The 24219-nt window shown below is 41.4% G+C and overlaps 2 protein-coding genes across 4 annotated transcripts; both read right to left on the reverse strand.

Moving 5' to 3' along the window:
* Positions 1-9060: 9060 nt before the first annotated feature.
* FBXO4 (F-box protein 4) lies at positions 9061-18775 on the reverse strand. Its single transcript, XM_061469459.1, has 7 exons — positions 18589-18775; positions 18257-18492; positions 14302-14522; positions 13224-13299; positions 12522-12700; positions 11404-11579; positions 9061-9999 (listed from the first exon to the last, which is right to left on the reverse strand). The coding sequence occupies exons 1-7, from the start codon at positions 18772-18774 to the stop codon at positions 9910-9912; spliced, it is 1164 nt and encodes a 387-aa protein (XP_061325443.1). The 5' UTR covers position 18775; the 3' UTR covers positions 9061-9909.
* Positions 18776-18929: 154 nt separating this feature from the next.
* RIMOC1 (RAB7A interacting MON1-CCZ1 complex subunit 1) lies at positions 18930-22807 on the reverse strand. 3 transcript variants are annotated; one of them, XM_061469462.1, is made up of 6 exons: positions 22555-22807; positions 22009-22109; positions 21459-21605; positions 20936-21067; positions 20610-20724; positions 18930-19336 (listed from the first exon to the last, which is right to left on the reverse strand). In XM_061469462.1, exons 1-6 carry the CDS (start codon positions 22661-22663, stop codon positions 19050-19052), a joined length of 891 nt encoding a protein of 296 aa, XP_061325446.1. In that variant the 5' UTR covers positions 22664-22807; the 3' UTR covers positions 18930-19049. The 3 variants fall into 3 exon arrangements, with proteins under 3 accessions (XP_061325446.1, XP_061325445.1, XP_061325447.1); XM_061469461.1 differs by having other exon boundaries at positions 22006-22109; XM_061469463.1 differs by lacking the exon at positions 20936-21067 and having other exon boundaries at positions 22006-22109.
* Positions 22808-24219: the final 1412 nt, after the last annotated feature.

Here is a 24219-nt window from a genome sequence, read left to right on the forward strand (position 1 = left end):
CAGTTTCTCTCCCAGCCTCCAGCTCATGTTTTCACTTAAGTCTCCAGCTTCAGTTTTTATTATTTCGTATTAGCCAGCAGATCATCACATGGCCCAGAAACCCACAAGCTCTTTTCAAGGGCAGTATATGAAATGGCTCTCCTCATGTAATATCTAAAACTGATGATCATCAAAAGAGTGGATTATAGAATTTGTGTAAGGTCTATTCAGATAGAACACTTCAAAAGACACTCTTCAGTTATCAAACATAAGTAAGTTGGGATTTTTTTTAGGTGGTAGAGTTTCCAGCTTCTTTGCACTCCCCCAATTTAGAGATGTGAACAGGAAAATAAGATTTGATTCTTCTCAATAAAATGAAAGAAGCAGCAATGAAAGTTTACACAATCTGGTTTTGCAAAGAGGAAGAAGCCACCATGAAGATAACTAACAAATGAACAATCCTGAAACATAGAGGAGATGAGTGTTTACATAAAGCAATATCAGAAAGGAAGTGGGTAAGTAAAGGAAAATGTCTTTAAAACTGGTTTTATTGAGTTGTCTGTATCGCTGCACAGAGCCATCCACTCTCATCCCACCCAAGCACTCCCACTTACTTTTATCTACCTCTGTTTCTCATCTTATAATTAAACGGTGAGTGCACTGGAGTTAAGATTTACCTTGCTGCTTTGTGTGTGAACAGTACCTTGCACATATTGCTCCAATGTGTCCGGCTGAGAACAGTAGGTGCTGCAGAAATAAAAATAAAATCTGGATCCAGAGACATTGATAAAGAGATACCATGATTCACCTAGACAAAGAGATAACAGATGAGCTTGGCTTCAAAAACATGTAAAAGGAAATGAGACAGCCGTATAAAAAAGGGGAAAGACGATAAATTACTACCGATAATAAATGCAAAGATAGCATGATTGCTTCAGAATGTCTGCAAAAATGACTAGCTGGGGGCCAGGAAAGTACATTTCATGTCCAGCCACTGTAGATGATACATCTATCTGCTGGAAATGATAGCTGACCCACAACAGGCATTTTGATGGCCTTATGTAAATGATAAAGAGATACTTGAGGAAACAGACAGAGGTATGATGAGCAGTCAAAGAAGGAAAAGAAAACTGGAAAGTCTGGAAAGCCCAGGAAAGGTGCAATTCTGAGAAGTACAGGTAATGGCAGAAAGTCGAAGCTCAATCTAAAAGGCAACTGTTAGAACTGAATAACAACCAGGATATCTTGAGATAGGAGGAAGAGGGACTGGGGTTTGGCAGGTCAAGCCCTCCTGGATTTCACCAACCTTGGTACTGAGAAGTCAGACACACTCTGCATGGAGACAGAGGAGAATCAGAACGGATAATCTATGCTCTCCCTGGCACTGTGGGGCCAGGATTAGGTGTGGTGGGAGAAAGAAGAAGGTCAGAGGAGTTGTGAGGACAAGTGTGAAGCATGGATACTGAGTGCTGGAAGAGTACATATGCTGAGGATATGGAGAATGTGATACACCTATGTCCACTCTATTCAAACCCATTGCAAGCAGGTTGGAAGGAAAGAAAGAAGGAAGGAAGGAGGGAAGGAAGGAAGGAAGGTTGGAAGGAGAGAAGGAAAGAAGGAAGAGAGGGAGGGAGGGAGGGAGGGAGGGAAGGAGGGAGGGAAAGGAAGGAAAAGAAAGGAAGGAAAGGAAGGAAAGGAGGGAAGAAGGGAAGGAAGCAGGGAGGGAGGGAGGGGAGAATGATTGTTACTTGAAAAAGGGTCCATGCACAGATCAATAAAAATGCATTCAGCTCTTGAATCGAAGTAAACAGTCTTCAGTGAATAGTGACTTGAGTAGATTTTTTTTTCCCTTACTGGTATTGATTTATGTCCTTTGGCAGAAAATTATACTGCTAATTCATTTTTGTTTATTGTTAAACCTAGTTCTTCTAGCCACCCCTGGTTAGAGAGATTCTTCATTATGCTGTTGACCGAGTTATGCCAGTAACCAGCTGAACCTAAACATAAAGCTTCAAAATCAATCTGATTACAATACTTCAACTGAACAAGGAACAAATTTGATAAATTATTACATCTACATATATATATCCCTTAAAATTTCTAAAGGGCAACCAAGTCACTCATTTTGCAAAACATCACAGACTAAATTTAAGGCATGTGAGTACTCTTGACTTTGATGACCCTTGCCACATACGTGGTAGTTGAAGGATTTGAATCTGTAGTCAGATTCTAGAGCATATTAAGCATATTAAAGGAGTAATAACACTGACCTCATCACATTTATGACAAAAACCCACTCTGATGTCCTAGACTTTAAAATAAACAGTCTGTACTGGAAGGCCTTGTTATTCTGCAAACAATGGGGTAGTTTTCTGGAGGGAACAGCACTGTGACCTCTGTGTGTGACTGATAGCAAGGAGCAAGACACGATATTGCCAGTGTCCAGACAACAGCAGAGTATTAGTTGGAAGAGACTCCAGCACTGTTTTACCCAAGACTTTCAGGCTGTCTCAAAGAGATAAAGCAAAAAATAATTAAATATCATAAACCAAATTCTTTAGGAGCAGTGATGTTGCAATATGCTAAAGTAAAGCAGAATCTCAAAAATTCTCACTGGGGATGCATCTCTCTCCCTGTCTCTGCCCCCCTCTCTGCCTCTCTCTCTCTCTCTTCCTCTCCCTCCCATACACCCCCTTTCTCTCTGTATAGGAACTGTGTGTTACTAACTTTACATAATCTCAACAATGTACTACTTAATTACCCTTGAATAGTTATATGATGAAAACCTATCTTTAGAAACCTTGCTGATAAATGGGGGGGGGGGGGGGGGGGGGAGAAAGAGAGAAGGGGAGGTGGTGGGGTGACACACTATTTAATGATTCCTTAATCTGGAGTAACAAGTTAGAGGATCCCAATCCCCTCTCAACTTGAGCCAGAAGGAACACACTTTTAGTGGATCCAGGCTATGTCAATGCTCTGTTTAGGCACTGGCTCACTATCATTATGACTAAGTTTTAGATATTCAGTGGGATCCAGTAGTCTGGCACCTCAGAGGAGATTAGACCAGGTTACTCCTTGTTATGGCTTGCTGTCACCCTTGATGGACTGTGCAAGCTGCGCCTTCTGGACCTGGGTCCACAAACATACAGCTCACAATGCACTCTCTTGACAATAAGCAACCACCCAGGGCTGTCAAGCTGTGAGCAGTGCTGCAGTATGTCTCTCTGGGATGTGCTGCAGCTGATGTACAGTACAAGCATGGCCTGCATGGGCCACAGGACAGGGTTCACGGGACCCTTGTGATCACAGTGTGTCAAACAATGACCCAGGAAGAAACACAGAGACCTAATTCAAAGATTTAACTCAACTGCACTTGTATTTTGGAAATACAATATTTGTTTAGCTTACAGGACATTATTACTTAAGGCTTACCATACATTAATTTATTTTGGAACTATTTCATAACATTTTAACCCTGAGTTAAACCCAGTGTGCAGATGCTCTTTTCCCAGGATGCAAGTATGTTGTTCTGGTGTAGTCTGAATGAACAAAGTGCTCTTATTTTGGAATAGTTACACAGTAATAAACTTGCAGTTTTTCGAGAACAGCAAATTGGTCCTGAATTCACTCTATAACGGAAGGCAGCTTTCAAATGTGGACAGTCTGTTAAGGTATTTCACAGAGGAGTCAAGGAAAAGATACCCTTTCTTAGGAGTGTTGCCCTAGCTGTCATGCCAGCTTCTACCTGCACACAGATAAATATGCAGCCTGACATTCTCTCAGTATGATTGCAAGTGCCTCTGGAGCAAACTGGCCTTTTTGCCATGAAGGTAGCAGTGTGACAACACTGATATTCCAGCATCCAAATATCTCCATTTCACCTTGGAAGAAATTGAACTAGTAAGGTACAAATGCACAGAAATGCCTGGGCAACATTTTCACCAGGAATACAAGATCAGACTTCAGGAATTTCACAGGATATTGTGACATTTCTGTGGATTTGGCTCAGTTCTGCATTTTCTTCCACTCCTGATTTCAGGATCATCTGCTCAGCAAATCACGGGTCAGGTCAATGAAATGAATTTGGTGCACCGAATAATAGAGCAGGAAGGAAACTGCTGTGCTGTACTGCTTAGAGATCAGAGACACACGGAGTATACCCCTGGGAGAAAGTGAGACAGGAGCTGACAAGACAGTACTCAGCATGTGAGACATGGCAGATGACTCAGGTGGCAGTAGGGACACCCATAGACAATGGACACTGTGAAAATATCAGTATTGAGGGTTGAGATGTTAGGCAGAATTTTCCATTTTTGGTGATTTTGAGTGCCTACCATGAATCTTGTTGGCTCCTGTGGCAGCAGTTTCCAATGCCTCCTTTTATGCCTCTGCATACTCAAGCATACCAAGATACTCTCAAAAATCTTTATCCCAATACTTCCTTAAGCTTATTTATTTCTAAGTTATTAGCTACTTGTGACTAGAACAACTGGTGAGAGAATTGCTAGGAGAAAAAATGTGTCATTGTGTGTCTGTACACCAGCTGATGTACATCAACTCACTTCCTGTGGTGAAAAGCAAATTAAAACACATAAATACTTAGTGGAAGTTTTTGGTTTTAGTGAGCTCAAAAGCAGTTTAAGTCTGTCAGCTAAAAAGAAGGATACTGATATTTTCTCAGCAGCAATTCTTTCCAACAAAAGACTGAAAGATGACTGAATTTAAGAGCACAATTCAACCACGTTGCCCATCTTATTTTACATAAATGTAGCAGTAATCAGGTAATTAGCTACTTTGCTCTCAATAATTTATGTTTTTACAAAATTTGAGTCTCTAATTGCAGAAAAAGATACAAGATTCTTTAAGATTTTTGTGAGTTAAAATTGTAATTTGCATTTATCGTCTTGCAAATAAATTGTGCTTTTTAAAAGAAGCATAATGTGCATCTGTGTCAGTGTATCCTTATGTTCTGTTGTGCAAGGTTTGGACATGATGAATGAAGTTTATATTCTAAAATGAGGATTCTCAGGCAACTCATTTACTTAAATCCTCTTGATTCCAATTCATGGCAAAATCTGAAATAATTTATCCCACAGAATTTAATGTATAGCACATATGCAAGTTAAACTATTGCTTTCATGTGAATTTAAATTACTTGCTCTAAATCTCCACAAAATATAAGAAGAAACCAGTTGAATTTCAAAGTTAACTGGCTGTGAATACTATCACTCTTACAGGAGAACTCTCTAAGCAACTGCTGTTTCTAAACTCATTTCCTTAGGAAACCTGTATAAAAACCTTTCATAAGACAAGCTGGATTTGATTCAAAGTAGAGAAAAAGGCTTGGCTTTGTTCTTGGTGAGTAGCCATTATATGCTCACATTTGTAGAACATGTCTCCCCTGACATCAGGCTGTAGGCTTGCCTTTGTAATTCAAGTCTGTGGAGAAGACATGAAAGATGCTACACTAAAATTGTATCTTTTTACAACAGAAAATTACTGATAAAGAAATACAGCCCTACCCCTCGGTCCTTCCCTATCTAACTCAGTTCCTTGATTGTGATTGCTGAGAACAGAGAGTTTATTTTATTGTTATAATTTTGCAGAGCAGTACTAAATAATTTAGTGAATACAGTAGGTGTTTCTGTGTTGTCACCAGGATCATTTCACAATGCTACACTTTTCAGAGGCTGGTGAAATGTACTTCTGGAACAATATCAGCTTTGCATACTCACAGCCATCATCTCCCAGTTTGTCAAACCATGGAATTTGAGGCTTTAATACTGCATTGTTCAACCTTTTTGATGAAGCAGATGGCTTGATAGTTTTCAACCTTCCAGAAACACTGAATGCCTCTCTCCCCATCAGGGGACTGATTCTGCATGCTCTCATGTGCGAGGCCAGTGCTCCCAGAGATACTAGGCTCCTTGTGCACAGCCAGCCAGAAAGATTGCATGCATTCAGTCGGCCAACAGGTGCTTCAGGAACCTCCAGATGTTGAGCAAAGATGAATGCGAAGTCCTGCATCCAGGAAGGAACAGAGTATGCACCAATGCAGGCCAGGGACTGACTTTTGGGAGCAGCTCTGCAAAAGATACCTGAGCTCCTGGTGAACCAGTGAACCTGAATTCAGCAGTGTACCCATGCAGTGATAAAGGCTAACCACATACTGGGCTACACTGAGGACAAGTGCTCATTCCCCTCTGCCCAGGACTTGTGGGTCTCAGTCTGGAGCAGGATGCCTGGTTTAAAGGCTGCAGCATGTGAGATATAAACTACACAGAATCTAGAAAAGGTCAAGAGGCTTGAGCACCTGCCCAGGGACCTTGGCCAGCAATGCTCAGACTGGGACCTGCAAGCAGTTGCACAGGACAAACAAACAGGGCTTTCTGCCTGACCAATCGATCAGCTGTGACTTCCCTCTTGAGAAGGACAGAGGTAGCAAACATAATGCTGGAAGGGGATAGTCTATCACTGGTTCTTAAATATACCCCTCTAGCCAGACCCACTTTATTTTGCTGTTTGCTCCATCTCACCTGTAGAACATCTCTGCTATATACCTGCCTGCATGCTTGATTTGTAGTTTCATCCTCTCAAGGGAACTGAGAGCAGCCTGTGTGCAAACATCCTTTGGCCGCAGATTTAAGCATAAGTTCTGGCTATAATATCATCTTCTGTAACTGGCTGAGGAATATTATATCTTTACTCTCATACATGAGGAAAATTACTTATCCAGAACCACTAGTGCTAAAATGACACAAAAGACAAATAAATCACAAAGTATCGATCACCTTGAAATGACACCAGCAATTATTTCCATACAGCTCCCTGACAGTGACTCCAGCTATTTTCTGTTCTACTCATCCTACCATACAAATTGATACTGATACCCACCAGCATGAAGGAATAGGCAGCACATCCCCTGTTTATAAGCCCTTGAAAAGCATGCTGATTTTCTCACAGGCTCTTCTGCAGCTGCTTCTGCCGTATCTGAGAAGGGATAAATTGATTACTTCAAGCAGTTTTGGCACAGGGTGGTGCGGGGATGCTGTCTGAAAAGCATCAGAGGCTGATGTGGACCAGCAGTGCCATCCAGTGGGACACAATGAAACACAACTCCCCTCTGAAGCTGTAGGGGAGCACGGAGTCCCCACTGCCACTCCTACTTAGACCCGAAGGTCCACTCCATTAGAAGAAATGGCGAGAAACCCCACAAGTTTTGGGAACGCTGTCAATGTGCTGCGGCCTCTGACCTGTGAGCTGGGTAGGTACCCTCACGTACTGCCTTTGAGATGGCAGCAGGCACTTCGGTAATTCGAAGTTTCAAAGGCTTGAAAATTAGCACCCCCACAGCCCCTTTCTTTTTGGGAAAGCTGCTCAAGTGAAGCCTCAGTAATTCAGTCTTAGAAATCACAGGTATTGCCATTTTCACGTTTTGCTTTTATTTTGTGAATGCTGTTTAGATAAACATCCTGTGGGCAGGAAAGTGATTTTCTTTATAATACCATTAGAATCCTTCATCACAAGGAGATTTCTGGGCTCCAGATCCTGATTCCCCCCCCCCCCCCCCCCAGTTTTATTTCACACAAATGCATCACAGTTGCCTTTACTGTGATAAATACAAACCCAAATCTATTATATATACATATATACACATACACGTGTTTAAAAATACATTTTAGTGATGTTCTAATTCCATATCAAACTAATTTTGAATTCGTAAAAATTTAAGTGGCAAGCATAATTGACTTAGAGTTCTGAACTAGTAGACTTGGGAATTTAAATAGTAGGAAGGCTTTTAGGTGAAATCTAAGACATAGTGCTAGGTGAAATCTGCAGTGCATCCATCGCTGTAGCTATCTGACACATGAATTCTTAACAGGCTGGTTGCCTCTTCCATAGCATACCTCTGTGCATGTAAGCTGTTCATCTGCACAGCACACACACTCATCTACCTTGTCTGCATTGATCCACCGCAGTACTCAGTCACACAAACTACTCCACCATCAGCTCTGCAATTCCTAAGTAGCTGGAGGAGTATCAGCTCAGCACCTAGGATTTCCTGGGTTTGTTTCCTAGGTTGCATCCTTAAAACTTGCAATTCTTAATTCTTTAAGTTACCTATCTTTAACCTAATAAAACTGATGTTCTTTAGATTAAGAAAAATGAAAATCCCTACATTATCTTGACCATTTAAAATTACAGTGAATTACTGTATGTTAATCAGAAAACATACAACAGTATTGTTCATTAACAACTAATGATGACAATTATAATGTTATCTGTTATGACAGCATAATTGCAGACATTGTGTGTGTGCACATGTGTGTGTGAAGATATGTGCGGCTTAACACACTGAGAAAGACTGGGAATACTGTTCTTTAAAAATTAATTTATTCCCTATGAAGTAAGCAGAAGAAAGATTCTGCATTAAAAAAATGTATTTGTTGTAGTTAACATTGCAACTGGTTGCTGGTTTCAACACCCTACAGACAGATCATTACGGAATTATGATGACTAGCAGGAAAATCACATACAGCCAGCCAGAAAGCATGGAATTTTCCCCCAGATACTTACAAGCTTTTGTGCCTTCTCCATTTTAAAGGGCAAAGCACACATACCCTACCAAAAAAAAATCCGCAAAACAAAAGCAACCAAGGATAAAACACAGAATTACCATATTATAACTTCCCATGGATTTTCCCTTGAAACTCCCTTATGTCCTGGTTAGAAAACATACAAAATTATCTAGAAAGGCGAGCTGTGCAAAGATGGAAATAAAAATTAAAAAATAAAATAAAATACACAGTTCCTGTGTCTTTTTTTATTTAAAAATATAAAAATTTCTCAAATGCTTAAAGGGAATGTTTCTGACATAGCTGTGTTGTGCATCACATAAACCAGACTGAGGGCAGTTACAGCTGAATACAGTCATATATTTAGGCCCAAGACAAGACTGTAAGACTTTCGTATTTCCATGGAGATGAGAAAACAACAACAAACAAACAAAAAAACAACAAAAAACCACCTAGAAAACCAGAACAAAACAAACAAATGCATAGGCAAAAAATCCAAAAAGCATTTTACAAGGCAAAGACTAGAACTATCCCAAATGACGTTAACAGAGAAAACGCAATTCCAGCTCTAAAATGTTGCTGTCCTTTTTATAAAAATACTTGTAACCATGTAGAAAATTTCAAACCACAACTACTCAAATAACTGATAGGTCCTATGTATTCAATAAATGTCCTGAAGCACTAACAATTCTATTCAACATTTTCACACTACATCAAAGGTTCAAAATAATAATTTCACTGCCACAGAAAACAGAAGATCAGTTGAAGTATTTTGTGGTTGGCTACTAAATATGATCACAAACAAGAAACAACTCATATATGGTACCTTGTTTGTTTACTTCTAAGAATTTTGGTCTGGAATCACTTATTGTGTAGGTGCTATTTCTTGTCTTAGCATTATTTCTGGAAAAAAATACATGGGAATTTACTCTTTTGAAAGAGATAGTGTCTTTCTGTCAACCTATCACCCTACAACATACAGTGCATCTTCTTTGGTTGGGAACCGTCACTGTCAAGATCTCCACCAGAAGTATTTAGTAAATGAGCGATGTGTGCCATAGTGTTAGGTATACTTACAGAAGAGATTAGATTGATATACTGAGATTGAATCTTAAATGCCCCATCTTGAAAGAAAGAAAAAAACAGAACACCCAGAGTGCCCCCCAAATAACTTCTGCATCAGCTGCTGGAATCCAGGTAATCCTACTTGTACTTCTAATTCAGGACTACAGTTGGAAGAACATTAATTATTAAAGTATGTGCAGAGAAATACATGCAGGTTTGTCTTTAAAATCTCCAACAGTGCTCTGTCAGGACACAAAACCTCTCTACAGTAAAACAATGCACAGTTCCATTACTGTGCATTTTTACAATTTGCCTCTTCCAGGAGCCACTCAATTCCATTTAGCAATCCAGCTAAAGTTGCAGCTACAGTGTCCTGCACCTGTGAAAATAAAAAAAGCTGCAGTGGAGATCGCAGAATTACAAAATGGTGGGGGTTGGAAGTGACCACATCTAGTCCAACCCTCTTGCTAAAGCAGCTTCATGTAAAGCAGGCTGCACAGGATTGTATGCAGGGGGGTTCTGAGTGTCTCCAGAGGAGACTCCACAACCTCTCTGGGTAGCCCATTCCAGTGCGATCACTCTCACAGTGAAGTTCTTCCTCATGTTCAGGTGGAACTTCCCATGTTTCAGTTTGTGCCTTTTGACCCTTTTCTCATCACTGGGCCCCACTGAAAAGAGCCTGTTCCTGTCCTGTCCATATCCACCCTTAGGACATTTGCACCCCTTGGCAAGATCCTCTCTCAGACCTCTCTCCTTCAGGCTAAACAGCCCCAGCTCTCTTAGACTACAGAGATAACATATAACAAGATCTAACATTTTAGCATCACTCCATCTATCCTTAAAGTGAGAAATACTCATACCAAGTCTAAATTTTTATCACTGGTTTAATGGTCCCTTAGACAAAAGAGATTTCTTAAGAGTTAGGTACAAAAAGAAAATACTACTGTACAAAATTAATTGCAAGACCCATTAGGCAATCCTTTCATTCTTTGTGTCAAGGTGAATTCTATTCATTCAATCAGCTATTCTGGAACATTATACTTACTTTATGAATGAGAATCTACTTAAAAATTCTTCTCATAACTCTTAAAAGTAAAAAAGCTGCTAGCTTTACAATTCAATGCACATTCTTCTCAGATTTTGTAACGCAGTATAAAGAGGTATGTTTTTAAAAAAGCCTGTAAACATTTTCCTTATGAAATCAAAGGAATTAAATCAGAATTTGGGGGGGTTTTACTAAGTATTACTCTTTGGCTACACAACACCACAAAAAAGAAATTTTGTGTGGCTGAGACATACTGATATATACTGTGCTTGACAAGCATAAAGGAACAGGTTCAGGGCCTCACATGCTAGGTAAAAACTGATTTGTCAAAAACTCATCAAGCAAGTGACAATTAACTGTGCCCTGAAAATGGCAGAAAAATCTACCATGTGTCCAAGACCCTGGATCATGACTCAGAAAATTCATATTTAAATTAACTGAAGCTTCCTTTTAGTCTCTTCATGACCAGCATTTTGTCCTTCCTTACATTCTGGGTCCATCTTAACTTTCTCGTGTGTAAGTGGGCAAGCCACTTAGCTCCCCTATGTTCAGCCAGGCTAATGCTTCATCCTAGGGGACCAGAGAAACAAAATTCTTCACTTCAGTGGAGACCTCATGTACTAGTTTTGAAAGCTGCACACTTGCTTAGGCAGGTACAGCTCAGAAATACAAGCCTAAATTAAATTTCAGCCACAGAGATATGGGAAAAAAAATAATAAAAGGTTTAAAAGCAGGTACCATCCAGGGCCGATGTAGCAGATTTAGTTGCAACTGATGTGCCATGTAAACACATGGAATTCTTTTCACATCAGTGTGAGAGACACAAGACAAAACCAGTAGAGGTCTGTATGGAGGCCCAAGGGCTGGATCAATCATTGCCAAAATACGAGCCAATTCCTCTTGACGATCATGCTCTAGGAAATAATTTTTAAATACAAGAGTATTAAACACATGCAAATCGCAAGGAACTATCTTTTTTACAAGAATTTACAATTTCACAGGTGAGGAAACAGAGGGCTGGAAGGGACATGACCTTCCTTGTCCCAAGGGTGGATCATCCACGTTCATGTCATCACACAGATGGATCATGTAATACTTGGATATTATCAAAAGATCTCCACGGATTCTACAGGCAGCCTATTCCCATCCTCAGCATCTGTGTGTTTTTCAAGTACCTCAAAGAGATCAAAACTGCAATAAGCCACTAATAAACGCTGCAAAGTCAGCAGCCCTTTCCCACTGGCCATACTTTTCTCCTTCACTCTTTTTCACTCTCTTCTGAGCAATCCCCTTCTCTCCATTTAAAGTTTATGAACATAAAGACAATTATCAGAATAGGTATTTGGCTTATCCTCTTATAGGACTACCCTGATTTGGACCAATTGCGTCTTTACTGCAGTTTTACTGGTGAAGGTTCTATTTTGAGGCTATTAAGGCTATTACGCCAACACCAATCCATTTCAGGCTGCTTCTAATAGCCATGCCTAGGGTTTTTTGGTTTGGGTTTTTTTTTTTGTTTTGTTATTTTATTGGTTTTGTCTGCTTTGTTTTTAATCTAGGTCATTTTAATCCCGTAGCTTAAATAGCAACCTTATCAGTATCTGTCACAAGAAAAAGTGCCATAACTCCTCAAAGGGAAACGAGGGAGAGTATCTCAGATAGGGAAACGAGGGAGAGTATCTCAGATAGGGAACCTCTTTTACTGGATAACCCATGAGGAAATAGCATTAGTAAAGCTATTAGTGAAGAAATTTTTAAAGAATCAGAACATGGATTTTGATGTATTGCACATTCTTTGCATCTTATGACATTCCAATCATTTGCAAAATATGAATAGATAAAGAGAAAACCCTTACTTTTATGAGCTTCTGCATTAGCAACGTAAATGAATCCATCCACTACTTCGCACACCTTTTTCACTTGAGCTATTACACTGTAGTGCACGGCTTGCTGGTTCCCTATGATGCTGTTCTCTTGGTAGAACATCTTATTCACAGCAACAGCTTGTTCTGCCTTTGCTCTCCTCCTTTCCACACTGAAAGATATTTCATTATTTCAGCAGTCAGGTTATTTGAGAAAGCAAAAAGCACATTTTGTGAGTCCTGGCAGCACAGGAGAGGGAAAGAAAACAGCCTGAGCCAGCAAAACAGTTTTCTTTCTCCCCGCCTGCTCCCATCCTTACTTTTTTTTCTAGTGTGCCTACGCAGATGGTTAGCAATCTGAAAGATGCATATGAAACTACCCCGCAGATGAGTTTATACAGTGCTGCAGAAGGGACTCAATCAATGCATGAAGTGGGACAGAAGCACCTGTCATGTATTTGTCATAGCAATTTACTGTGTGTAAAGTTTGGAAAAAGTTTTCATGGACATTTATTATGCGCACATGAAAATTTAACAGCTGGAAAAAGTGACAATATGCATTGAAGCTTCAGATTGTAAGAGACAGCTATGCATGTGAACGCACACATAAAAATCACATTATGAAAATATGAGGAAAAGTATAAACTAAACTAGAAATTGTACTTACTCTTTTTTTTGGTGAAGACCATATCTTACCTGGTGGTTGAATACAATGTCAGAATATTGAATTTTTGATTGTTATTAAGCTGAAAACTGACTCCTGATCCAATTCCTACAGGGAAAAATGATTATATGAGGTTACAACCAATTGGTTGCTGAATTCAACCAAGTGGTAGGCTGAAAATGTCAGTGATGGTATAAAATGGGTTCATCCAAGCCTATGGTGTTGCTGTTAAGCGTAGCATATTTTCTATTTTACAATTAAATTTTATACATGCTCTAACTGATATAATAATTTAACTAAAATCAATTAAATGGTATTAAAACATCACAAGAAGGAATTTCTATATTTCTGATACTTATAATGAACCTTGAAACCTAAATCAGAGAGGAGCCAGACTTGCATTCTTCAGCTGAAATAGGGAAATGAAAGGCTCTAGTCTATTTACTACAAACTGTATTGAAGAGGACATGAGAGAGAAAAAGGATAACACTACTAAAACAGTATTTTCACACCTTCTACACATAGTGTAATTATTAAAATTCTCCTGTGCTGAAAGAAACACTAGTTAAAATTAAGAAATTTTTTACTCTGGTTTGGACTGAAATAAAATTACAGATGTTCAAGCCGATTTTTTTTAAACATTGAAAAAAAATCCTTCCCTCCTCCTGTAACTCTTCTAAACTAAATTTAAACCATTTGACACCAAAATACTGAATCATATAAAGGATCATTCTTGACTTCTTGTATAAAAACAGAAATGTGTTTTTTAGCCACTTACTGCAGGCAGTGCATAAATAAAGTTCTGTCTGCATTTATCTATTACAAAAACAGGCATAACATGGAATTCAGGATCAAAATAGAACTATAAGAAACAAAATGAATCCTCTGACATTGTCCAAATTTAATCATAAATTCACTGAAGCTATAATTTTCTCTCAAACGCTTACTGCAGTTATCCAAAGTAATACAGATTATTTTTCTACCATTATATTTTCTACTATTATTATGAGTTTCAAGCGAAGAATAAAGCATCCTTTTTCTCCATTTCTCCCCAAAGTTTTTTCTGCTATATTTATACAACAAAAAAGCCAAAAACAAAAACAGCATTACCATGAATTTGCCTTTGAGGTAGGCCAGCCAGCAGCAGAATTTCTGGGCATGTCATCATCTTTTGTACTAAAGAGTCATCCAGCTCTTCCAAACCTGGCCCAAACATAGCAAAGCGAGGTTCTGCCTGAGTGACCAGTGATTGCAAAAAGGAAGTGACGGCCCCATACCGGGGACGGCTTGATTTCAAACTTCTTCTGCTCTGGGGACAGCTTTTTTTGTATCTGTGTAAAATAGACGTAACTAGAAATTAAACACAAATACAAAAGAGATATTAACCAAACAACATAAATTGATTCAGGTCCCACACTTCTCATGCTTTGTTACAACTCAAGTGCACATAGAAAATGATGGAAGTTCCAAACTGATGGTTTCAAGCAGGAAAGGCATTAGTCCTTCTGAAGTCCAAATACTGACTTCTCATACCTTAGTATGTCTGTCTATGGATCTTTTAATTTACTTTAAAATATAAAATAAAATAAAGTTACAAATTCCCCACCCTCACTGAACACAATTGGTGAAATAACATACAAGCTGATGAGTCACATACAATATAAAAAGTATGAGACTTCTGAGTGCATTTCAAACCTCAATTAGACTGGTTTTGAACGTATTTAGGTGACACTACCTAAAAATGACCATTTCCCCTGTAGGCACAGAGAACACATGTTGTGAGACAGGTGTTGTCTGCAAGCTTATGATGTGCTCATTTGATGCAGAAACTGGAAGGCATGGAAAGGCTTTGGTAATCAAACGGAAGAGGTAACAGTCATGCAGACATCCTAGTGAAGTAGCTTCAGTCTCTGCTTCTGTGGTCACAGTAGGCTGCTGCTGGACAAACTTGTTCTAGGAAACCTTAAACATGTGTTCCCCTACACCCAAACTGAGATGCTTCAGCTGACCTCAGCAAAGCCATTAAGTGCTCACAGACACAATGGGAATCAGCAGTAGGTGGTTCCCAATATGTGATTCAGCTGAACAGTATTCAGGCCTAAAGAGATTTAAATCCAATGTTCAAAATCAGACGATATTTTGCACTTCAAATTCTGGGTATGTTCCTCCCGCATCTGTAACATATCACAGTATCACAGTATGCTAGAGATTGGAAGGGACCTCAAAAGATCATCTAGTCCAATCCCCCTGCCGGAGCAGGAACACCTAAATAATGTTACACAGGAATGTGTCCAGGCGGGTTTTGAATGTCTCCAGGGAAGGAGACTCCACAACCTCCCTGGGCAGCCTGTTCCAGTGTTCTGTCACCCTCACTGAGAAGAAGTTTCTTCTCAAGTTTAAGTGGAACCTCTTGTGTTCCAGTTTGTACCCATTACCCCTTGTCCTATCATTGCCACTGAGTAGAGCCTGGCTCCATCCTCGTGACACTCCCCCTTTATATATTTATATACACTAATAAGGTCACCCCTCAGTCTCCTCTTCTCTAAACTATAGAGACCCAGCTCCCTCAGTCTTTCCTCATTAAGGGAGATGCTCCACTCCCTTAATCATCTTAGTTGCCCTGCGCTGGACTCTCTCCAGCAGCTCCCTGTCCTTCTTGAACTGAGGGGCCCAGAACTGGACACAATATTCCAGGTGTGGTCTCACCAGGGCAGAGTAGAGGGGAAGGAGGACCCCTCTCGACCTACTAACCACCCCCCTTCTAATACAGCCCAGGATGCCATTGGCCTTCTTGGCCACAAGGGCACAGTGTTGGCTCATGGTCATCCTGTTGTCCACTAGGACCCCCTGGTCCCTCTCCCCTACACTGCTCTCTAACAGGTCGTTCCCCAACCTATACTGGAACCTGGGGTTGTTCCTGCCCAGATGCAGGACTCTACACTTTCCCTTGTTATATTTCATCAAGTTACTCCCTGCCCAACTCTCCAGCCTGTCCAGGTCTCGCTGGATGGCAGCACAGCCTTCTGGCGTGTCAACCACTCCTCCCAGCTCAGTGTCATCAGCAAACTTGCTGATAGTACACTCAATTCCCTCATCTAAACCGTTGATGAATATATTAAATAATACTGGTCCCAGTACTCACCCTTGAGGCACTCCACTAGTTACAGGCCTCCAACTAGACTCCGCCCCATAGACTACAACTCTCTGGCTTCTCTCCCTCAGCCAGTTCACAGTCCACCTCACTACCCGATCATCCAGACCACACTTCCTCAATTTAGCTATGAGGATGCTGTGGGAGACTGTGTCAAATGCTTTGCTGAAGTCAAGGTAGACCACATCCATCGCTCTGCCATCATCCATCCACTGTGTTATTTCCTCATAAAAGGCTAAGAGATTGGTCAAGCATGATTTCCCCTTGGTGAAGCTATGTTGACTGCCCCTCATAACCCTCTTATCCTTGATATGCCTTAAGATGGCACCAAGGATAAGGTGTTCCACCACTTTCCCAGGGATGGAGGTGAGGCTGACCGGTCTATAGTTACCCGGGTCCTCCTCCTTGCCCTTTTTGAAGACTGGAGTGACATTTGCTTTCCTCCAGTCCTCAGGCACCTCTCCCGTTTCCCAAGACTTGGTAAAGATGATGGAGAGTGGTCTAGCAATGACTTCCGCCAGTTCCCTCAGCACCCGCGGGTGCATCCCATCTGGACCCATGGATTTATGGATGTCCAGATTGCTCAACTGGTCTCTAACCCATTCTTCATCAACTAAGGCAAACCGCTCCGTTGACCTGACTTCATCTGAGGTCTCAGGGGTACAGGGCTCTTCAGGACTGCCTGCAGCAGAGTAGACAGAGACAAAGAAGGCATTCAGTACCTCTGCCATCTCTGTATCTTCTGTCACCAGGGCACCCATCGCGTTCATCAGTGGGCCTACATTGCCTCTGGTGTTAGTTTTGTCTGCCATGTATTTGAAAAGCTCTTTTTGCTGTCCTTGACCCTTCTCGCCAGGTTTAATTCTAAGGAGGCCTTAGTCATCCTAGCTGCCTTCCTACATCCTCTAGCAGCAGCCTTATATTCCTCCCAAGTGGCCAGCCCCTCCCATGACCTGTAAACTCTCCTCTTCCACTTCAGCATGCCCAGCAATTCCCTATTTAGCCACGCAGATCTCCTGGCCCTCTTCCTTGACTTCCTACGTGTCGGGATGCTCTGATCTTGAGCTCCAAAAAAGCAATCCTTGAATGCCAACCAACTATCTTGGGCCCCTTTACCTTCAAACAGCCTTGACCATGGGATTTCCCCTAACAATTGCTTGAAAAACATACAGATGAAAAGCACAGAGATTGCAGAGGTCAGGGCAGTTATCCTGAAGCAACAGCTTCATGAAATCAGGTCGTAAAAAACCTGTAATCAAAACAATTAAGAAAAACAAAAAAACAAAACAACCACCACAAAAACTAATCTATTTAAGAGATCTGCTCAGTCATCCAAACACATTATGTGTTGTTACACTTTTCAACTATACTAGCTGAAACCACAGTCTTACAGCTATTGATCTAAAGCACTACTTGTTATTCTGTGCACATTCAAAGAAACCCTCTTTTCTTTTGCCCCCCCCCGGTCTTCAAGGTAAGATAAAAAAAAATAAAATTCATTCCACTTGCTGTAAAGACTCCTTAGTACTTTTATTAAAGTAAGAAATCATGTCATTGTACTGAGAGTGAAGAACACATCATTATCAAGACTAACAGTACACACAGATTCTGAGAGGACAGTTATTTCTGTGGCATAATAAACATGCAGTTTACAGAGGGTTTTATTTTTTTTGTAACATTAGCTTTGACTGTTCCAACATTTTACATTCTTTGTTCCAAACAAAAAGAGCTGAACAAACTGCCGAACAAAAACAGGCAACCGTTATTTTTAAAATAAACAGTGGACTTCAGACCCATCAAATATTTAAGCAGTAGCCTAGAGCACAGAGTGTTACTGCTGTAAATATGAAACATGCCTCTGGGCTGACTATTACTGCTGTAGTAAGTTGTGCAAGAGGATATGAAGATACTTACAGTGCCATGTAATCATACAGTGCATTATCGCTGACCTCTGAAAAGGCTTTATTAAAAACCTCGACATTTGGGAGTGATTTCCAATCAACAGATGTCCAAAAAGGGAGATCCCTCAGGAGAAAATACCTCCATAACAACGGATCTTGCACAGCAGCCCTCCAGTAACAACTCGTGCTTCCCAAATTGCACAAGTCTTGGGGCGAGAGATAAGACATGATGTTCAGCTGCACGTCGATCTAAAAATCGTCGAGAGCAGCGGTTGAATAACCCGGGACTCGAGCAGTTAAGATCCAAGAGGCTTCCCCCCCTACCCCTGACCGGGCCTCACTCACCGGCAGTGTCTGCAAGGCGCTCACCTTCTCCGCCTCCTCCGGGAACGAAGGAGGCGAAAGACTCGCGAACGCGGCGGCACCGCCGCCTTCTCGGGTCCCTCGCCTCCACCGTTCCCTAAGGATACGTAGACGACCCAGCACGGCAGCCTCCAACCCGCCCCGCTCCGCCGCTCCACCAGCCGCCATCGCACCGAGCCCCACTGCCTCTGCCACCGCCCCTCTGAGCTATCGCGCCGGCGCTGAGGCGGAGAGACAGGCGGTCTTCCGTGTGTGGCAGCTCATTGCAGTCGTTTGTGGTTTTGCTTTAGGAATGGTTAATACGGACCTGTATTCCGGGAGTCCTCTAAATGCCCGTTTTTAATGCAAGTGTAAGTTTTGATAAGAAGGATGGTCAGATCCTGAAGCAGTGAGCTCTCTAAACGAGCTCTTCAGACACAAGATTTTTTCCAGCGCAGCCTGTTTCAGTTGCGGGGTTTCATGAGGTAACACAACATTTGTTTTGCAGCTGCTGTGTTCCACCCTTGGCCTTTTAAAGGTCCCTCGCATGCAGCCACATATTTCTCTAACATTTTTTTTCCCGTTTCTCGGAAATCCAGCCACACCTTTGATCTGCAACCCAGGTCACTGTTAGAGACAGGATCTGTTGTCTCAAGGCTTTCCTGCTTCCCTTCTCCACAGTGTTGCAGTCCCCAGTAGCACATTTCTCCACTGTACATCATTGCCAGTAAGTGAGTGTCACTAAATACACCTGCAAAAGCAATTTAGATCAAGGACTTTATTGTTCTAAGTACACAGCTTAACAACTTCAGTTTCTTTTTTCAGTAACACCGAAAAGAAAAAACATCCAAATAGCCTATTAATGAGGTACACCAAAACCCCCCAAATTTTAACCATGGGATGGCTGACACTGCCCAGAAGAGAACCTGGATCAAGTCCTTGATCATTACTTTATCCATTTGCCCTTCCATACTGCTAAAGTCTTAAGCCCGCCATACAAATGTTGTTCTCATAAGTCTGTTTACCTATTTATCTTAAAAAAATTCTGTATTTCTTTACAATCCATTTAGGACAGGCATGATTATGCATATTTATTTTAGAATACTTCTTTGCCTCCCCCAATTCAAGCCTAAAAGATGATGCTGTTTGATGATCATCTTAACTCAGGTCAATCAGCAGCAGTTTGTATATTGTAATAGAAAGCCACATGTGTGTCCGTGGTCACTGAAAAAAAATTAAAAAAAAAAAAATCAAAATATCCTGCTAAATAAATCTACAAAAGAGTTAATGAACTTGGCTTTGTCTGTGGAGCTTTAATGGAGCAATGCCACTTTCAGATGAATTTAAGCAAGAAAGTGGTCCAACACCCATAGCTAGAATACAGCTAGTTTTGAGTGTGTACAATGAGGACACCATGTCCTCAGCGCCAGCCTTACAAATCCCCTCCTCCTGCACCACACTCATGCAGCCACAGATCCTCATGTACGTGTACTATAGTAATGCAACTCACATAAAGCTCCATAAAGTGCATATAGAGAGACTAAAAGTTTGCCAAATCTAACCAGTTCTGTACATACACCTGTGTGAAGTCAGTAATTCAGTGCTTGTGTCTGTGTTCCCCTATATGTAAACAGGAAGGCCAATACAAGAACATGTAGCACCATCTGCTGTCATGATCGTGCTTTCAACATTTGTCAGTTAACTGGATGGCTGTAAAACACTCATGCTGTGCATAAAACATTCATTGCCTCAGATTGCCTTCCTCCGGTGCACTCAAAAACACAGAGAAAATGAGCACTGCCATCTCCTAAATTCTGTGAGTCAAGAAGAAAAGGGAGAGGACTGGACAAGGCACTGCTGCCACCTTATTAGTTTCATCGGTTTTGTTTTAAAAAGTGACAGTTTTCTAACACAAATGAAGTCGAACAACAAAAATGTGCAACAAAGCATTTCATAAAGTAGAGCAGTTAGTAAGAGGAGCTTGGGGTCACGGGTTTTTTGGAGTTGTTCGGGGGTTTTTTTACCTTCACTGAGTAATCTAGCTGAGTCTTTATCTTGAAGTGAGACATCTTCATATAGCTGAAGAGGGCATCTAAAGCTAAGCATCTTCATCAGGTAATGAACTCCATCATTAAGACACTATGGACAGTTAAAACAAGAAAAGGCAAAAACTAAGTTCTAATTAGTTTAATGACAGCCAGAAATATTTCTTGCTATGAATTTCCCCAAACACTATTTAAAGGGGGAGGAAAGGGGGAAGGGATGGGGAAAAGAAGCTGTATTTTCAAAGCAAATAGTCAAATTTTAAAACTGTATTCACATGCTTATAGAACTTTTCAATCTCCTTTACCTTCTTAAATATGGCAGTGTTTTCTTGTAGCCATTCACTCCTTTCTTTTGCTGTATGACAATACATGTAAAGCAGGGCTCCTTTTCTCCAGTAAAGACATTCTAACAACTCTGCACCAAGGATGTTCACTGGCTGAAATAAAATCCAACAAACTAGGCTAATCCCGAAAAACACCTGAACTACTCATATACATACTTATATATACAAATAGCATTATATTAAGCCGCTAACTTTAGAGGCTGTACTTGACAGCAACAGTCACAGACACAAGCTTAACAGTTTGGATTTCAACTGCCAAAAGCACACAGAATCATGAAATATTAGCAAGAAAAAATGTGAGCATGGAACAAGTTGTTTGTGAAAAAAATATTTTCAGGAATTTAAATACAAATAAGACTTGAAAAATTTTCAAAAGATCTTAAATACTGCCCATCAAAAACACAAATACTGCCATCCTGTTTCAGATTTTTTATTTTAAAATACTGCAAAGCTAATTCTCTGGCCGAATAGTATCAGTACTCACTTCTTCATTTATGCTGCATTCCCTCACTAGGACTTCTGGCTCTGAAAGAATACAAGTAAGTTCTTTAACTTTCTGCAAGGAGCATTCTTCTGGAAAATCTTCATCCACAAGCTGGTTCTCCTCAAAATATGTAATATCTAAGACAGCCTATGAAAGCAAGAAGATAAACAATGTAAAAATGCTACCACCAAAATAATCAGATAGTAGTGTGCAGTAACATACAAACTTGATAAAGTTTACAGAATTTTATGACTTTAAGGTATTTTTTCACATTTAGGTTACAAATGCTGGAAGAAAGAAATATTTTCAGAATATTGACAGTGAATGTAAATTCAGACCCCTTTCTGACCTTCAGGCCCAGCACGATTATTACCAACTCTAAGTTACCTTCTTACTGAAACAAATGCAGTCCTACATTTCATAGATGCGCATTGCAGACACCAGGTTATAGAGATCTCCTTCTGGTACCCCCTCTTGCCTACACCCAACCCTCACATCCTACACAGCAGACTTTCTTGAAAGGAAGCTCTTAAGGCCTTACACATACTACCTGTGTATAGAGCTGCAAAAGCGTGGAAGGATGTTCTTTCCCTTCGTTACGGAAGTCCTTCAACTTATCCAGAGTAGCAGAGCCCTTTGCTAAGAAGGTATCTGAAGGAGGAACACAATGCTTCCTTAGCGCTGGAAAGCACTCAAAGCCTTGCCACATGAAATGAAAGGGGAGAGTAAGCTTTATCCTCCCTTGCGCTATCTACAAGAGCAGCTCAATACAGCATTCCAACAGGACCACGGTCCTGTCAAACTACATCTTTCACTGCTTAAGGGAATTCATGGCTGTGGTCTGATGCTTCAAAACCAATTCCACACACTCTATTCTCAAAGAAGTCGTGCATTTACAGGCACAACTCGCTCACTTCAGGCCTCCTGCAGGAGGGAGGCGCGGAGCCCTCAGCCGCTGTCCCAGAGCGGGCTCTACGCCCAGGCCCGTCTCGCTGCGCTCCGAGACGCTGTACAGGGCGGCGGCAGCAGACGGCGGAGCTGCCCCGATAAGCCGGGCAGAACCCAACCCCATCCCCCTTCTCCTGTGGCCTCTCACCGTCGCTGCCCGCTCCCCCGGACGCCGCCAGCCGCCGGCCCAGAGCTGCCAGCCGGGGCCACAGCGCGGACACCGCACCCAGGGCCTCTGCACAGCCCGGCTCCCCCATCGCTGCCGCCCGGCACCAGGAGGGAGAGCGGGCCTGCCGCGATGGCGGCCGCTGGGACGGGGAGCGGCACGCAGGCGCAGCGGCGCTGTGGCCGCTGTCGCCGGCTGTTCGCTCTTCACCGATAGTGATCGGCGCCTGCCCCGGCGGGGCAGGATGAGAAGGGGCGGATGCTCGTGGAGCTCACTCCCTGTTCGTGCCGGCTGGAACGTGCGCAGCGGCGGTGACGGGTAAAAGGCCTCGCCTGGCCTCCACAGCGAGGCCGCAGGAGGAGGGCAGGCCTGCTAGGCAGGCCTTGCGCGGCCTTGAGGCGGGACTTCGGGGTTGGTTTTATGTGCAGTTTAAAGCTCTCGCTTACAAAAAAAAAAAATTATGGCTCGTGCAAATCTGTTTCGGGCCCCCCAGAAATACATGGCGTGTCCATATGTTGCCCCCAGAAGAATGCTCTACAGCTTCACTGTGTGATAGGGCTTGCCCATAGGTTAATTAAAACGAAAGGCAGAGGCGTTTAAGACCAAACCCATATTTTCTGTCGATAAATACATTGGTGGTTCTAACTTACATTTTAGTATTGCATTACTTAACACGTAGAGGTACAGCTGTGAAAGTACACTTAAATAATCTTGAAACTATAGATTTGTTTAGAGACATTGGAGAGTGTTGCTCCAATGTTTTGTCCACCTCTAAATAGAACACTTAATGAACTTGAGAAGTGCTAAATAGATTCCATATAATGAGAGGAAATTCATAAGTTTTCCTTCTGTTTTTAACAAAGTCTTGTTAGTACCTCCTCATCAAATCAGCTAATACTTTATGTTGTGTAGTTACAAAAATGCTGTAATTCACTATACTGCTTCTCTAGCTTTCTCCACCTCTTTACCTGCCTTGAAAAAGCTAATGCCTCAGTGTCCACTGGCGTAACTTGTCACCTCACAATATTCTGGACTGTTAGCTTGATTATTTTAAAAAAATAATTGAGCAAAGAATTTTCTTCAAGTCATAGTGTGCATTATGTTTGTGCCCATGTCCCATTGAATTACTTAAAAACCCAAATCAACATCAAAAAGTGCCATTTACTGAAGCACTTTAGGTAGTGGAAAGCTGTTTACTTACAGACATAGATGTTTTTGCTGTTGGCTGTGTTAGCCCTTCTGGGAGAGTTGCCAAACAGATGATATTCAACAAAAAAAAGTAAACCCTAAAAGGCAAAGTTGTGTTTACTTCCAGAAATGGTCTATTTCTAGGAGAAATCTCTTAATATTTTGGTTGGATGTGTATTGTCATGCATTCCAGGTAACAGCTGTGTTGCCAATACAAAAAGTACTGTGGTAGTTAACCATTATCATACCTAGGAGTAGAAGAGGTGGTGCTTCATGTTTGAAGTGGAATACAGCACTTTCCCTATTGTCAGTTTTGAGGCCTTTCTTCAGATCCTTTGCTTGCTTCGTCCTGCCTGCCCTTCTCTGTTTCAGTACTGTGTTGCTTTCTTAGTTCATAACCAGTTGAGTGAGCAGATGGGTCAGCCCTTAATGGTGCAGGAGATGTCATCCAGCTTTCCA

The sequence above is a fragment of the Pezoporus flaviventris genome, unplaced genomic scaffold (assembly GCF_033815535.1).
Source record: "Pezoporus flaviventris isolate CSIRO_AGI_PZ_B2104156 unplaced genomic scaffold, CSIRO_AGI_Pfla_v1 ptg000057l, whole genome shotgun sequence".
NCBI lineage: Eukaryota > Metazoa > Chordata > Aves > Psittaciformes > Psittacidae > Pezoporus > Pezoporus flaviventris.

What these genes read in the sequence shown, in the direction of transcription:
- FBXO4 (XM_061469459.1), bottom strand. Translation starts at nt 18,774, where the DNA reads ATGGCGGCTGGTGGAGCGGCGGAGCGGGGCGGGTTGGAGGCTGCCGTG. An exon ending in CTGTATGATTACATGGCACT is followed by an intron (nt 14,523 to 18,256) that starts GTAAGTATCTTC and finishes TATTTTACACAG; the next exon opens with ATACAAAAAAAGCTGTCCCC. An exon ending in TAATGCAGAAGCTCATAAAA is followed by an intron (nt 11,580 to 12,521) that starts GTAAGGGTTTTC and finishes ATTATTTCCTAG; the next exon opens with AGCATGATCGTCAAGAGGAA.
- RIMOC1 (XM_061469461.1), bottom strand. Translation starts at nt 22,663, where the DNA reads ATGGGGGAGCCGGGCTGTGCAGAGGCCCTGGGTGCGGTGTCCGCGCTG. An exon ending in AATGCAGCATAAATGAAGAA is followed by an intron (nt 21,068 to 21,458) that starts GTGAGTACTGAT and finishes ATTTTATTTCAG; the next exon opens with CCAGTGAACATCCTTGGTGC. An exon ending in AGCTAGATTACTCAGTGAAG is followed by an intron (nt 19,337 to 20,609) that starts GTAAAAAAACCC and finishes TTGCTTTTGCAG; the next exon opens with GTGTATTTAGTGACACTCAC.